General features: G+C 36.5%; 1 protein-coding gene across 4 annotated transcripts in view; it reads left to right on the plus strand.

Annotated features, from left to right (window-relative positions):
• Nucleotides 1–16,617, plus strand: part of AKAP6 (A-kinase anchoring protein 6) — a 662,618-nt gene that overhangs the window by 398,550 nt on the left and 247,451 nt on the right. For all 4 annotated transcript variants that reach the window (XM_074393336.1, XM_003924219.4, XM_074393337.1 and 1 more), the window contains one exon: nucleotides 4,883–5,005. In XM_074393336.1, the coding sequence (XP_074249437.1) occupies nucleotides 4,883–5,005 (123 nt within the window). The remainder of the gene's footprint in view (nucleotides 1–4,882; nucleotides 5,006–16,617) is intronic.

Below are 16,617 nucleotides of genomic sequence, written 5' to 3' on the forward strand. Positions count from 1 at the left end.
GGCAAAGGTCACCACCCAGTTAGTTTCTATTTAACCAAACAAGGCTTGTTGTAGAGGAGAAAGGGCTAGGAAAAGAAATAATGAGTATTCTTAACTTGTTGTGAGAATATATCACTTTGCAAGATTTGACTGTAAATTTTCACTGTGAAAATAATCTTCAAATTATTTTAGCCAGCCAAAGGCTCTAGCAGATTATTTCTCACAAGCCAGTAAGTAAGCATTTGCATGTGTTTTAACTGTGCTTCTTAGTCTTTAAGGAGATTGATGTTTTAGAAAGTTTAAAAGTAAGTTTTTACTCTCACAAAGAAACTTTCAAAATGCAAGTGATTTGAAAGTAGTATGCTGACAACTAGTAGTAGAAGGGCAACCACTGTTCCATTTTCTCCCAAGTTTGATGACCAGGATTTCTTCTTGGGGGTTGAATCCTGGCGTGGTGCCAAACAAGGGTTTACACTCTCAGAGCCTGTATAAAATAGGAGTATGACAAAGATTCACTCAGAAGGAAACCATTAATCCATGAGAGTGGACAGGAGAACAGGATCTTGTGGACTGGGTCACCCTCCCCCTCCTTGTGCTCTTGGACAGCTTGTCAGGGAGTCAAAGAAAAGTAATGGAAGAAGCAGCAGAAAGGGACAATAAGGACATTGGTAGAAAATAACAAGAAAGACACTGAACAGATACAGTGGCAGGAGTTTGAACAATGAAGGCTAAAATGCAGCCTTTCAAAGGTTTGTAATTCAGCCTGTACAGAGACTAGAATATGCATAAAATGCACTTTATATATAGTGCAGTGGTGGCATTGGATTCTGTCATGAAGAAAATCTGATTTTCATAGTCCTCTTTGGCTTTCCAGAGAAGTGAATGTGAACTCAGAATATTAGAAACACACACCAATAGGCCAATACTGAGAATAAGAACAAACTTGGATACAGACAGAATTCTGATACAGATATAATAATTTCACAATATCCAGGAGAGTGTCCCAACTCTTTATTTATTGTAAAATTCTTTTTTGACTCTTAAAATTTCTTGAATTCAGGGCTTAGACATCCTTTATGTTCTGCTGAAATTTTTGCCAGAATGATATTTACCTTATCTTTATATTTTCAACAATGTCTAGCAGTGTGCTTTTTTGCACATAGAAGGTACTTAATAAATATTTGTTAAATAAATGAATAAATGATTGATATTTGTTGCATTAGGATTTGATCTGTGTTTCAAAATAATTTTTTAAATATTTTTCTCCATTTTCCTGTGTTAGCCTTATTATCTTTCATTCACACCACAAAGATGCCAGCACAACTTCTGAAAATAGACATCAAATATTGTTGTATGTGTTCAAATGTGAATATACCTGCACATCCACATGGTCTGTATATAGAGTGGCACTTTCTTGGTCTTTCTAAGAACATCTCATGATAAGGGGAAGAGTACCTGTACGCTGCCCACTATACAGAAACCTGGTGAGAGTACACAGATATAGGGGGCTGAGTGAGGTGGAAAAATAGCAGATGATAAAGGTATCATGAATTGAATGGACTCCAATTTTGCTTGCTTTCATGATTTCTATTTCTATTCTTTTTTTTTTTTTTTTTTTTTTTTTTTGAGACGGAGTTTCGCTCTTGTTGCCCAGGCTGGAGTGCAATGGCGCGATCTCGGCTCACTGCAACCTCCGCCTCCTGGGTTCAAGCAATTCTCCTGCCTCAGCCTCCTGAGTAGCTGGGATTACAGGCACGCGCCACCATGCCCAGCTAATTTTTTGTATTTTTAATAGAGACGGGGTTTCACCATGTTGACCAGGATGGTCTCGATCTCTTAACCTCGTGATCCACCCGCCTCGGCCTCCCAAAGTGCTGGGATTACAGGCTTGAGCCACCGCGCCCGGCCTATTTCTATTCTTGAGGCTACACTTACAAGCAGGAAGGGAGGTAGAAAGCTAGATCTCCCTAAAGGGAAGGAATGCTTAGCTTTTATTGTAAGTTGGGAACACTGGGATTTCTCACGTTTCTATTGTGAGTGATGAAACTTTTTAGCATTGGAAAGAAAAGAGTTAGGAAATGTACAACAAATAAAAAGTTGTGAGGATGGGATATAACTCAGAAGAAACCCAGAGAGAATCCTTGAGAGAACTCTTGTTTCCCCTATATCAGACAGCTTAGGTTTGCTATCTGTCTGGGATACACAGAGGTGTCATCCAGAAATGTTCATCCAGGACCAATGGGTTTTAACTAATCTGCATCTCACAGATTTCAGCTAACTGTATAATCATGATAGGAAACCTGACATATTGTTTAATACTATTTGGCTAAAACTAACCTTTTATGAGGAAGCAACGGTGCATTCACATACACACACACGTCATTTTTGTTTGTTTTTGAAGGGAAAGAAGATAATGAATAGTTTATAGCTAGTTACACTTCAAATAACACCTTTCACTATTTATCTTCTTGGATTTAACTACTTGCTCCCTAAATAATGTACTTTTTGACTTAATTTTTTTCCCCAAACCAATTTATATATACAGATATAAAAACACAAGTCTAAACACAGTAGTAAATACTATTTAATGCTTTAAGAACTATAAAGTACTATTTTCATCTTCCATTTATAAACCATCTAAATTCTAGTTTTCTGATTAGCATCCACAGATGGCAAACAATATCTCTGTAAGTCCATCTGGTAAGCAAAGTATCTCTTAATTTTTTACGAAAACTTTAATTATGAGAGTATCAAAAATTAGGACTAGAGTTCTAACAGACTCTGCTCTTACTTCTGCTCACAGATTTACTGTACACATCTGAAGGAATCTATGGTAAACATCAAGTCAGATATGAATTTGATAAATATTCTGAGCCCTAGGTAGTCTATCAGACAAAGGAGATTGGGGAATAATACTTTGAACAGGTGGGACACTCTACTGAGAAGATTGAGCTTGAATAAGTGTAATTCAAGAGTCAAGTATTTGGGGGAAATGAAAAGCAAAGTAACTCAAATTTATGCAAAGTCAAGAAAGTAGAAAGAACAGACAAACTGATACCCTAAAGATAAAGGAAGGGGCAAAATGAATGATTTTGCATGGATTCTTGGCATTTAGAAAGAGTTGCAATATAGAAAATTAGAAGAAAAAAAGGTTGATTTTGGTAGATCACCAGAAAATTCATTTAGTAAGGGAATACCTTGTATGAAATTCATGAAACCTTCTCTGTTGGACATATTTTCACCTCACCTGGAAGAAAATCTTCTGAATGATGACCAATGGAAACCTCAGTGATATTATCAATCAGTTTAGGGTTGGAGTCTAGGATTGGAGGCATGTTAAACTACCTATTGTATAGGTCTCAGTTTGTGATTAAGATGTCTCTAAGATGATATTTCTCATTACTTTTATCAAATCTAACTGATTGGGATAGATTTGCAAAAGAACATAAATGAGAAATCTTGCATTTGTGAAATCTGGTTGTGATAAGTATAGTATCCCTGGGTGTCATTGTCCTTGGAGACTTGGTACAGTAGAGAGTTTTTCAATAGGAAAAGCTTTTGGAAGCATGTATGAATCTGGGAAATGGTATGATATACCACTGTGTGGGATGATAGAGTGAGCTCTGTCTACACAGGCTGACAACATACCAGAGCATGGCAGGACAGTGTGATCTGACTCTATGGGACTCTATGCCCACATCTCTGCCTTGTTCCCTTCTAATGGACTATTTGTGTCCCTGGGTGTTATTTGTCTTTTTATTTACCATTATCCACAATTACAATTTCTTTTTTTCTCATAATGTTTTTGAGGTAGTCTAATGCATGAATTAAAGGGTTATGAATCTTAAAATGTTATCTAGGAAAAACCTTAATGGCAAAAACCTAGCTTGTGAGAAGCATTATAAAGAATATGTACTTTTACCTCTTTCCACTTCCGTGTCAGGACATTCTCAGTTAAGCATTACGAATATTAATCAAGATTATTTAAAAAGCAATCTGAAGAATGGGTTAAGTTTAACAGGCAAATGACATCTCAATCTATTCCTAGTATGTGTGGAAGCCTGCACTTGCTCCTTATGACCTCCAGGTGGTGCTGTTTACCCAGACATGGAAAGCAGGAGCCCAGCCCCATTTCTTTCTCTTAGGTTTGCAGTTGGGCTTTCATTATTTTCAAAATATTTTCTGTTTCTACAGATGTATTCTTTTAAATGGCCAATAAAATTTTATAACCACTATTTGAAAAATTTCAAGATTATTGTGATTTGTGCTTCCTAGCCAAGAATATATCTTATGTCTGTACATACCTGGAGTCAAGTGTTTTATGTTTGTTCATTGGTCTCACTCTTCTATGCTTCCTTCCCTCTTAGCACACAGGCTCAGACACAGATGTCTGGGCTGTGAACAGAACTTGTCCAAGGACCTTTAAATACTTATGTAATTTTAAAATATAGTTCTAGTTCAGCTATGGCAACTGAACCCCATAGGCTTCTGAATGAAGAACACCATCTTTACAGGAATGCTTTTAATCCCCAAGGCCAGTGAGCATTCCTAGCAGACCTGACCTGATTTTTTGGAAGGGGGATGGTTGTCAGACACCAGAAATGTTTTGATGTTTTAAGGTCACCAATACAGTGACACATCACAATCCAGTCCAAATTCCTCAGAAAAGTGATCCTAGAGAAAAACTGAAAGGAAAGCATTGACAATTTCTTTCTCATTTTGATAGACTTCATGGCTAGGAATAGTGGAAATCCCATCACAGCAAAGATGAAACTAGAATCAGAGTACAGTGGGATCAATTTCATCATGGGTAAAGTTTGGGACTTTTAATATTGGCCTTTTACAGAATAACCAACTAACATGCCTTTCTTGCCTTTTTTCTCCTTTTCTTTCCTCTCACAAGGGATTTGTAAACAAGCTGGATGAATTCATTCAATGGTTAAATGAAGCCATGGAAACTACAGAGAATTGGACTCCCCCTAAAGCAGAGATGGATGGCCTTAAACTGTATCTGGAGACACACTTGGTAGGCGAGATTATGTTGTTCTTGCTGTCAGTAATCAAAGGAGTTAATGTACTGCTTGTTTGTTTATGAGGAATATCAATTTTATTTATCAAAGGTTACTATATGCCTTTGAAACCAAGTTTTAATGGGTTACAGAAGCTGAAAATTTACAGGCATTTTAAGTATTACTGTGAAATGTAAATCCTATTTCAAGCTACCTTTTCAAAGCTTTTTTGGAAGGGTAAGTAATTATTTTACAATACCTTAGAAATAGAAAATTTTATTAGATCCTTGTTCTCTAAAGCAACTGAAGGTTTTCCCTTTCTTAAAAGCAAACAAATAAAAGATATAATTTTGATGACCATTCTAAGCTTTCTAGAATTCTCGTAAAATTAATTAACCTCTCATTATCAAGAGGGTTTACATTATCTGTTCTATACTGCGTTATTTTAATAAAATATTTAAAATGATCTCCATCATTTTTGCTGCTATGTGAGTTTTTCAGCATATAATTAATACAACTGTCATTGCACTCATTCCTGTGCATAGAGAAAACCATGGAGGAGAAGTGGAAAACACTCAGATGAATTTGCTTCTGAATATGTTAAAAGCAAGAATTATAGACTGGGGGACATTCAATGAACCTCATGAGGTTTTTACTGAATGCTTCAAATGGCCGATATCAATTATGAAGGGGTGGAAACCAAGTAGTGGAGTGTGATAAAGCATGAAGAAAAAGCACGTGTCATAGGAAATGAAAATTCAAGCTTTAAGGATCTCATCTTTATTCCTTTCACTGATAGCATAAAATTGACAAAGGCAATGAACATGAATCCTTGGGTACCCAACTGTGGGGCTGATTTTCTGCCCCTCTTACACACTCAGAATTTGGATTGAATAAACATTATGTGGGAGTCCTACACGTATGCGAGTTCGCAGGCTCCCAGAACTGTTGTTCTCTGTGATGTTAAGTGAGAGAGAGTGAAGGGAGAGATGGAGAGGGAGAAAAGAGAGGAAAGAGAATGTTTCAGTTTTTGGTGTTTGTGTTTTGCAGCGTATTTTGTAAGAGAAAAATAGGCTCAAAATCCTACTGCTGCATGCAAATAGCCTTGGGGATGATAAAGAATGACAAAACTGTGTGGTCTTAGAGGATGAGTGTGTTGCTTCCCTTTTTAGAGACCTGAGTTGATGATGTGTAAAAATGCCAGTGACCCTAACCACCTCTCTTGTACTTGGGTTTTTGCATTCTGTCCTTAGTACTCATTTCCCTGTTGAGTAGAGTTTCCATTTTTTTTTAAAGAGGGCATTTCATAATAGCAAGATAAAGATATTCACTGCTTTATAATGTAAATTGTATTAATTAGAATGTCAACTTTTCACTGGCATTGTTCTGACAGAAATTCTAATCTGTGTTTAAACAGGAGTATATGAACTTTATTTCACATTAAGTGTGCTGTCTTAATTTCTCTTGACTTAATATTTTATGGAAAACACACATTTAGTTTTTAAGGTCCCAGAGGGCACAAGGGCATAAAGAGCACTTTAACTCTTGATTATTTATTGAAAGCCAGTCTAGGAGAGTATGAACCCAAGGTTCCTTTTCCCCTTCGGAGGTTGGGTGATATGGCCCCTTTATAACCAATGAGCACTCTCTTTCTCAAATATGGTATTATAGGTTCTTACTTGGCATCCTTACGTTGGCCTCTACCTCATTTTAGCCCGATACAGTTCCTAGAGTTTTTTGTGATGATGGAATATTCTATATTGCTGTGTCCTATATGGGGGCCACGAACTACATGTATCTCTTGTGCATTTGAAATGTGGCTAATGCAACTGAAGAAGTGAATTTTTAATTTTAATTGACTTATGTTTAAATTTAAATTACCACATGTGACTAGTGACTTCTGTATTCTCTCTAACCTCACAAACTGCAGAGCTTTTTACAGGTGACCATAATGAACTGTAATATCTGTACCTGACTCATATTGCCATTTTCATCCCAAAATGTGGAAGTCATTATCCAGTTTGCTGTAGGTCACCAGTATAAAGATCCACAGCAAAGAGTCCTTCTTAAGACTTTTATTTCTTAAAGAATAGTCTTGTTTCTGCCTAATGATCAACACTTTCTTGGATGAGTTTTCTCTACTGTCCCATGTCTGATTATATTGATTGGAATAGAGCTATCACAGGAACATCTTCCTTATTTCTGCTTTGCAAATAGTGAGGGACTTTGATCTCCTGACCTGTTTACTGAATGTTAAATTACAGTCTCAAGTTTCACTTCCAAAATGATGAATAATAATGTCTAACAGTTACTGAAGACCTAACGTGTGTAGATTGCCACTGAACGATATTCTTAAAGCACAATCAAGAGTCACTGTTCTACTGCATGCTTTGTCTGTTACTTTAGATACAGCCTGTGGCTCAAATATCTTTCAAGCAAATTCTTAGTTTTTCTGTTTCCATATGAGTCTATATTGTCCTCCTGATCAGTATTGTCATTTTTTATTGTATTTCTTTACTGTCATGCTGTAATATTAAGTTATTCTTTTCAATCTTCCCATAAAAGAAAATATATGAGTAAGTCTAGAGATTTATATTTCTTAGTTAACCCTGCATAAATCATTATTGCTTTTTAATGAGGGGGCAAGTGATATTTGCAAGATTGACCAGTAGTAGAGGTAGCTACATGAGTTTCTTTAAACGTCTCTCTAGATTTTATAATTTGACATTAAATCAACAGATGTGCAAGCCTGTAGGGTCTGAGTCTCCCCTGGGTTAATAATGTGTTAGACTAGCTGGCACCCTCCAATATTTATTATGAATAAAAATATAAAAATAATACCAAAAGTTGTATGTTCATATTTTGATGCTTGATTCAATTATTTTCCATGATGATTAACTAAGGGTTTTTACCAACACAAATCAGTTAAAGCTTTATAATACCTATATGAGAGATATGAAGGAACTTTATTTTAACTATAAGAAACACTGTGAAATTGCGATGATATGTCAATGATTTTCCATGATAATTAATCATCTGCTTGCAACCTGGCTGCTCCTTTCAAAAATACAATTCTTATCTTCCTAGAAAATGACATTTTCAGGAAAATATCATTCTGGAAAGGTATTTTGCAAGTATTGAATATTCCCTCTTCTTTGAAAACCACTTGTAAGATAAAACTGTATAGGTGTGTTTTTGGACAGACTTTTCTCTCTCTCTTTTCTCAGCTCTGTCTTCTTACCATGAAACAAAACAAAACAAAACAAACAGCAACAACAAAAACCACAAAGTTTTACTGAGGTATAATTGACATACAATAAATGGCACATTTTAAAGTATAGTGGTCCCTCTTATTCGAGGTGGTTATGTACCAAGCCCCACAGCGGATGCCTAAAACCTCGGATAGTGCCAAACCCCATGCATACTGTGTTTTTGATTTGGTAATCCAGATGACTACTAAGTGACTAATGGGCAGGTAGCATAGACAGCATGGAGACGCTGTACAGAGGGATGATTCATGTTCTGGGTGGGACACAGCGGGATGGTGCAAGATTTCACTATACAACTCAGAATGGCATGCAATTTAAAACTTAACGAAATGTTCATGTCTGGAGCTTTGCATTTATAATTTCACACCATGGTTAACCACAGGCAACTGAAACTGAAGAAAGCAAAACCATGCATAAAGGGAACTACTGTATACAATTTTATAAGTTTTGACAATCTGACACATATATAAACCCATGAAACAATCACTGCAATTAAGAGTGAACATACTTATCACCCAAAAGTTCTTCATTACACTTTGTAATTCTTTCCTCCACTCCTGGCCTCTCCTCCATCCCTAAGCAATCATTGATCTGCATTATGACACTATTAGGTTAGTTTGCATTTCATAGAATTGTATATAAATTGAATAAAACAATATGTACTTTTTTTCAGTTTGTCTTCTTTCATTCAGCATACTTATTTTGGGATATGTTATCTTGTTGTGTATATCAATTATTCATTTCTTCGTGTTGCTGAGAAGTAGTCTATTGTATGGATATACCACAAGTTGTTCTATCCATTGACCTGTTGATGGACATTTAAGCCATTTTCCCCATTCTTTTTTTTTTTTTCTGCCTAATGAAACAGAGTTACCAAAAGCTATATTTCAATAGAAGCATAATAGAAGCATACTAAATAACTATGATAAATAGTTCTTGGGTAACTAGTTACCCACCCCTCCCCAATTAAGAGAATTTATATATAGTATCTTTAGAATTGGAATGCCTAAGAGTAAAGCAGCAGAGCAGGTCAGCATTTTCCCCCTCTAAAGATATTATTTCATATCTATTTGCTCCTGAAACAGTAACTTTGATCTCTCAAGTTGTTATGCATACCTAATTCATCAAATGTAGTCATTCACAGGAAAACAAAGCAGCACTTCCTTTATGTGGAACCAATCAGCATATTCAGTAGGAATAAGTAAAATCAAACCAATACCAGACATCTGTGTAAGATTTAGGAAAAATAATCAACCACAAAGGGCTGGCTTAAACTTAGGAAATATAGTTGCATAGACAGCAGCACCATGTTATTTTGGACACACATTAACCAACCACATTGAAATAGCCTTGGAGAAACAAGATCCTTAATTCAATTTGATAAATGAGGGATATGGGGGGAAATGGTGACTGTGAACTAAATATATAACACAACTGTGAGTGTGAGTGCCAGGTGGTTATTTAGGTGCTAGGAATACATGATGAATGAGCTTGGTTGCTTTCTTTCAGGAATTTTCAGTCTAAGAGAGGTAATGATAGATTATATGTAGTCATCTATAGACCCATAAATGACTAACAATTTTGATCAGTAAAATTCTTGTAGGATAAGCAAGAATACTCCTATTCTGAGGAGTACAGAGAACATTTTTATTGGTTCTTTCTGGAGGTAGGGAACATTCAAAGAGGTAATTTGACATAGACCTCAAAGGCCATATGTAATTTTGTTAGGGAAGAGGGGAGGTGAGATGGGAGGAAACTTTATAAGCATGGTAAGAGAGGTATGGTGAGCTGTGTGATGTAGCTGAGACTAGGTTGGAGTCTCACAGTTTGGGGTTGGGTGGTAAAGGAGATTGAATGTCTTTTTAATAGATTAAACTTTTCTCTGAGGGCAATGGGGACTCATTGAAGGTTTGTTTTTTGTTGTTTTTGTTTTTAAACAGGAGAATAACATTAATCAACCATAATTTTGATGGGAGTAGGGTCAGCTTGCATAGATTAACTGGATGAGGTTCATGGCTTAGTTGAGAGAACAACTCTGTGTGTGAAGGAAAATGGATTTAGGTATAGTATTTGAAGGATATGCTGGTATGGGCAAGCTTTTATTAATTTTGTGAATTGTGTTTAAATTAAAAGATTAAAGGCAGTAAAAAGTTAAAGTCAACAGCAAATCCCCTTTTTACTCATGTTCCCATTGGTTCTCCTCCTTCGAGGCAACCAGTGTTTCTTGTTTCTTTATGTCATTTCCAGTTTATTTCAGGTATTTAAAAACAGGCTGAGGGAGGTGGCTGATGCCTGTAATCCCAGCAGGATTTGGGAGACCAAGGCAGGCAGATAAATTATGTGAGGCCAGGAGTTTGAGACTAACCTGGCCAATATGGTGAAACCTCGTCTCCACTCAAAACACAAAAATTAGCCAGTTGTAGCGGTGCATATCTGTAATCCCAGCTATTCAGGAGGCTGAGGCATGAAAATTTCTTGAACCTGGGAGGCAGAGGTTGCAGTGAGCTGAGATTCTGTCACTGCACTCCAGCCTGGGCGACTGAGCGAGACTGTCTCAAAAAACACAGACAGTTCTATCTATGTATTTAACTTTGTTCCTGTAGTTTCTGTTAGTAATAATTCAAAATCAATAGAACTACTTCATCCTTTTGGATGGCTGCACAGTATTCCACTTATAAATAAGCCTTAATTTACATAACCAGTTCTTTGTGATGGAAATTTAGTTTGTTCACAGTCTTTTTCTATTATAATTGTTATTTTAATGCATATTCTTGGAAATTCATCATGTTGGATAATATAAGTATATCCTTAGAATAAATACCTTACATATGAAATTTCTGGATCAAGGTTAAGCACATTTAAAACATTAGTGTATTACCAAACTGTTCTTCATAGAGGTTTTATCAGTTTATACTCAATAATGCATGAGAATGCCTATTTCTGCACATTCTTGCTATCAGAGTATGTTATCACATTTGTTGAACTTTGTCCCTCTGATAGTTAAAGATGGCATCTTACTGTAGTTCAGTTTGTATTTCTTGTATTTTAAGTGGCATTGAATATCTCTCCATGTTTTTTGGAGTCATCTGTATTTCTTTTTGAGAATTAACTTCTCATATTCTTAGCCAGTTTTTCTGTTGGCTATTGTTTTTCTGCTTTGGGATTTTTATATTGAGAAAATTAGTCTTTTTTCTGTGAAAGGGAAATTTTTTAAAAGTATTCTGGGGTTCTGTTCTAAAAGCATATAGTTATCTCAACAGTTTGAGGAATTAAGGGTTAGACAGACATGGAGGGCCAGGCTAATAAGCATGTAACAGGTTTCTACTGGTGGCAAAAGCATATTTGGTTCCAGTTCTGGAAAGATCAGTGTGTTCTAAGGAGTTTGCTTACTTAGACTTGGAAGGAACAAGCTAAAGGCCAAGGTAGCTATAATTGAATGAGTGGATTAAAAGATGTTGGAATAATGGGAGAAATGGTGGATCAGGTTTAGGTGGGGGTAGGTAAGAATAGAGAAAAGGGAATAAATTCAAGAAAGACGAACAGATTAGAGAGACACGTCAACAGTTTTCTTTTTGAGGCTCACTCTTTTCTAGTCAGAAATCTCATGACCAACGTATTTTGTCTGTCCGAATTTCCCCTAAGGCTATCCCACTGCTCTACAGCTGGGCAAGAGTTGAGGTAGTGAAGGATGCAGAAATTGCTGAGAGCTCTATCTTTTTGTGGAGCAGGATCAAGATCCTAGGACCATTCTAGGGGTGTGTGAAACCAGGAAACATGACATTATAGGTAGCATTTACATGGAAAAGAGGGAGCAAATGTGTTACAAGTACAGTGAGTACCAGGGGTATGTGCTAAAGGTAGAATGAACTGTCTTTCATATAACTTCTCTAATTATGGAACTTTACTTAGAGAAAAACATTAAATTATACTCACTGAAAAAAATTTCAAATTGTGTTAAACAGCATAAAATTAAAAGTAAAAAGTCTTATCCTCCCTTGGATAACAAATGTAAATAGTTCTATATATTTTTGAAACTTTTTATGGAAAAATACATATACTTTAAGGATTATTTAACTCATATTATACAAGCTGTTCAACAACTTGCTTTTTGTATCTAAATATATCATAGATATACTTCTATCAGCATATGGGGATCTATTGCACATTTTAGCAGCTCCTTAATATTTTTGTGGCTATTCCATAATTTATTTAATCACTTATATGATGATTGGCATTTAAACTGCCTTCTTATTTAGGCTTTGGCAAATAATACTCAATGAACTTTATTTTAGTATCAATTGAGAGTCTCCTTGTCCCATTAGTGTCTGCCTACAACAGCAACTCAGAGACTCTATGTAATATGTCTATCACAATCCAGGGACAGCTTTTTCTCTAAGTCCTAAAAAATAAGTGGGGTTTGGGTGTGTATGAGTTTTCAGGCCATGTTTATAGCAGTAGACTTTTAAAACACAACTTCCTGAACTTTGTTGTTCCTTTTAAGATTGGTACCTGCAATTCTAGGTGTCTGCCACACGGTGGCACAGGAGCACCAAAGTCCTCCAGACAGTGCTTGCAGTCTTGGTATCCAGGAAGGGTTTGAAACAATGTTTCCTTATTGTGTCATCATACTAAATATGTATAAAAACAGGTTAAATTTAATTATAAAGTGTCTAGCTAACAAATTTTCAAAAATATATATACATGTATTTATCATCTGTATTTCTTTAGATCTTCATGTTATATCATATTTCTGATTAAACAGCTTTCATTTGTCTCATAAGAAAAACCAGTATACTTCTTTTTTTAATATATATATATATATTTTATTGCACTTTAGGTTCTGGGATACATGTGCAGAACATGCAGGATTGTTGCATAAGGACATACATAGCAATGTGGTTTGCTGCCTCCATCCCCCTGTCACCTATATCTGGCATTGTTCAACACCCACCTATAAGTGAGAACATGCGGTGTTCGATTTTCTGTTCTTGTGTCAGTTTGCTGAGAATGACGGAAAAACCAGTATACTTCTTACAGAGTTTTTGGTCATACGATAAAATCTCCCCAAATACTTGCAGCTGTGTTTCTCTTCCTTGCCCTCCTGTCTCTACCTCTACTCTATTTTTCATTGCTTGAAGTTAAGAGATGACAGGGTTTTCTTTTTCTCACTTCCTGGTGCCCATCCTCCCAGCCTCTCCATAGGCAGCTATGGCCCCAGCAAGTTAAGCTTCACAAGACCAGCAGCTGACATTTGGCTGTGCTGCTCAGCTATTGGGAGCAGTGGGTCAAACTTCAAAAGCATGAGCTGTGAGAGTTTGGTTGGCCTGCCCCACCTCCCTCAACCTTGATGAGCAGGCTGGTGGCCTCACAGGGGCTTTGAAGTCCCATTTGCTTGTCCCCCTTGATTCCCACCAGTTTAAGGGTAGTTGCAGAGAGTTTAGTGGGAAGTGGCAACATTACTTCTCTTTGGGGGACTTGAAATACCATTCAACTCCCAGACTTGAGTTTCTTCCTTTGGTAGTACAGGGATGGAAGGGTCTTTCAGAGATTTTAGCAAGCAGGCATTTTGAGTTTGGCATGTGGGAACAGTAAGGTAGGAGGCTCATTCTGGATATACAAAAGTCTTGGACTATATTCCTTTATTTATGTAACTCTAATTTTGTGCATCTAGGAGACAAATAATGTTGTCTTCCCTTTTCAGTTAAATAGAATTCCTACACTGTTTAAAGCATCTGGGAATGTACTTCTGCCTGACTTAGTTTAAGGACTCTTGGGCCATGATACCCAGCAGTTATTGTTTTGAAAACTGTTAGTGCCCAGACATTTTACTAATTTATTACTTTATTTTTCTTTTTAGGAAATAACGACTGTTTTAAATTAGAATGCCAGGGAAACACTGCATTTATTAAGTACTTCCTATTTAGGGCAGTGTAATAATGAAGAGAAATTTTACAGACAAGCCTTGCACTATGAGGGTCCATGCCCAGGCTGAGGGACACTGTGTGTGGATGAAACTCACATGAGCTGGGGTGTGGTTACCTACCATCTCTCTCCATGTGTAGATTCATAAGCTTATCCTGCTTCTCCACTGCATTACATGGAATTTTGGAATCTTGAAATAATTCACCTGATACAAATAACATTAAGTTAAAGTTCCAGATCTTTATATTAGCCAGAAAAAATGCCTTATCTATTTCCATAAGGTTGTTGTGAAGGTGAAATAAACATGTTTTATGTGAAGATGAGGATGCTTTTATCATCTCGGGGAAGTTGTGCACATCTTCCTTGGAGACCTGAGAAAATTTGGTTTGAGAAGCTTCGTTCTTGGAAAAGTTGAAATTCCCCCTGCCCACCCTCCCCTCAGCTGTTCTCTTGATGTTCACCTACTTGAGGGACAGCTTTTGTCTCTCTAGTGTCTCCCACAACTCCTAGCCTTTCACATGCATGATAGATAGTAAAAAGATCTGCTGAATGAATGAGTGAACATTTATAAAAGCAGTGATAGAATCATTATGGGCAACAGATTCTAACTAATGTTCTAAATCTTCAAGCAATAACTGAGCATGTCTGCAAGTTATTTCCTCTACGACTTGCAAATCAAAGTGGACTCATCATGGGGCTTTCTAGGTTTTGTCTGGTATATTTGTGACAAAAACATCTATAGAGGGAAAAAATAGCAAGGTTTTCTTCTGTTTCAGGATGCAATTCATCCTGAAACAGAAGAAAACCTTGCTATTTTTTTAGCCAAAAAAAAAAAAAAAAAAAAAGGAAAATTAAAATGTAAACTCAGATATTTAAAAGTTAATTTTTAATTTCACAGGTTAATGTTACTGTTTCAAAATATGAAGACACTATGGCTAGACAGGATGTTAATGATTTGACATTACAAAATTTATTAAATTTATTTTTAAAGTGGTTTGGTTCCCCCTCTCAAATGCATGAAGCATGTGGGAGTTGGAATAGATCTGCCCCAGGCTGCCAAACAAATTTTTAATGGAACTGGAGTCCTTCAGGGATTGTCCTAAATCCACATAATATTCTTAAGTCCTGGTGTTTGCACTGGGACCTGTATATTAGCAGATGTACGTGTGAATAATATGCTTATATCAATCCATCACTCTCATGACTCCACATCTGTAGGGGCTGCTGCACATCAATTATTCCCCCTCAGGGGGTAGTGAAATATTTGGGCCAGCATTGACCTCCTTTTCAATCAGAGCCTCTAAGCAGTGTGTTCTGGAAGTCAAATGGTCCCTTTAGACAGAACCTCTGTTTGGGAATCCATTTGGCCTAATGTGGCCTTGCTGGGAAGTGAATGTGATAACCTGTGTCAGGTGTGGAAATGGCATCCAGAGAAGCAAATGAAAATTCTGTCACTCAGAGTTGTCATCAACATCCAGGATCTCTTCCATCTATCTAATTCTTGCATAACATATTAGCCATTCTATCAGAAAAGAATGTCAGCCTCAGTAAGATGCATCTACTTTGCACCCCCCAAAAAACCCCAACTGTTTGTTTGAAATAAATTGTAACTTGTTTGAAGAGCTAAATTCACTTTCACATTCTTGGAAATATTTTTATTGTCTGAGGTTTCAGGAAGAAAGTCCCCTCAGGAAGAAAGAGGATTTTTGTCTTCATAGCTCAGTGTTTTTTTTTTTTAAAAGGAAAACAAAGATTTTATAATGCTTATCTTTTTGATCAAAAACTTGGAACTTCTTTCTCAAGATTACAGAGTTCTTTTTTTAAAAGCTTCTGTTATTATACGTAAAGGTGTGTTACAGATTGTCATAACTGATAAATCAATGACAAATGTAGCCACTTCATTTTGTTGGGGAAATAGACAATTGTGGTAGCGGCTGACCATTTATTTAATTATGTGGTAAGTACCACATGATGAGAGGGCAAAGTTAATTGATGATTTGGGCCATCTCAGCCAGGATACAGTTTACATGGCAATTACGCTGGGATCATCTAAGTGTAATTGGTAAGTAATTTTGTAAGCAAAGGAACATGCCACCTCATTTACATGGTGTTCAATGAGTAAAATTTGGGGACATTTATCAACTACTTCCAAGTGAAGAGTGATTGTACCAGTATCTCCCAAAATGCCACAGCTGTTTAAAAGCTACGTTGGAGGTTTTTGGTACAAATCTACATGCATTCATTCCCCTGACCATTTGTTAGTTGTGTGTTATTTGCCAGGCACTGTCCTAGACACTGAGGATATAAAAATGAATGAAAAAAGGAGTTCTACTCTCAAGGAACTCATGTATGCAAAGCAGACACATTAATAACTTTACCACAATATAGTAAGTGAAGGTTTGAGCTCTGTATAAGTACTATGGGTGCCAAGGGTAGAG

This window comes from Saimiri boliviensis, chromosome 2, assembly GCF_048565385.1.
Source record: "Saimiri boliviensis isolate mSaiBol1 chromosome 2, mSaiBol1.pri, whole genome shotgun sequence".
Classification (NCBI taxonomy): Eukaryota; Metazoa; Chordata; class Mammalia; order Primates; family Cebidae; genus Saimiri; species Saimiri boliviensis.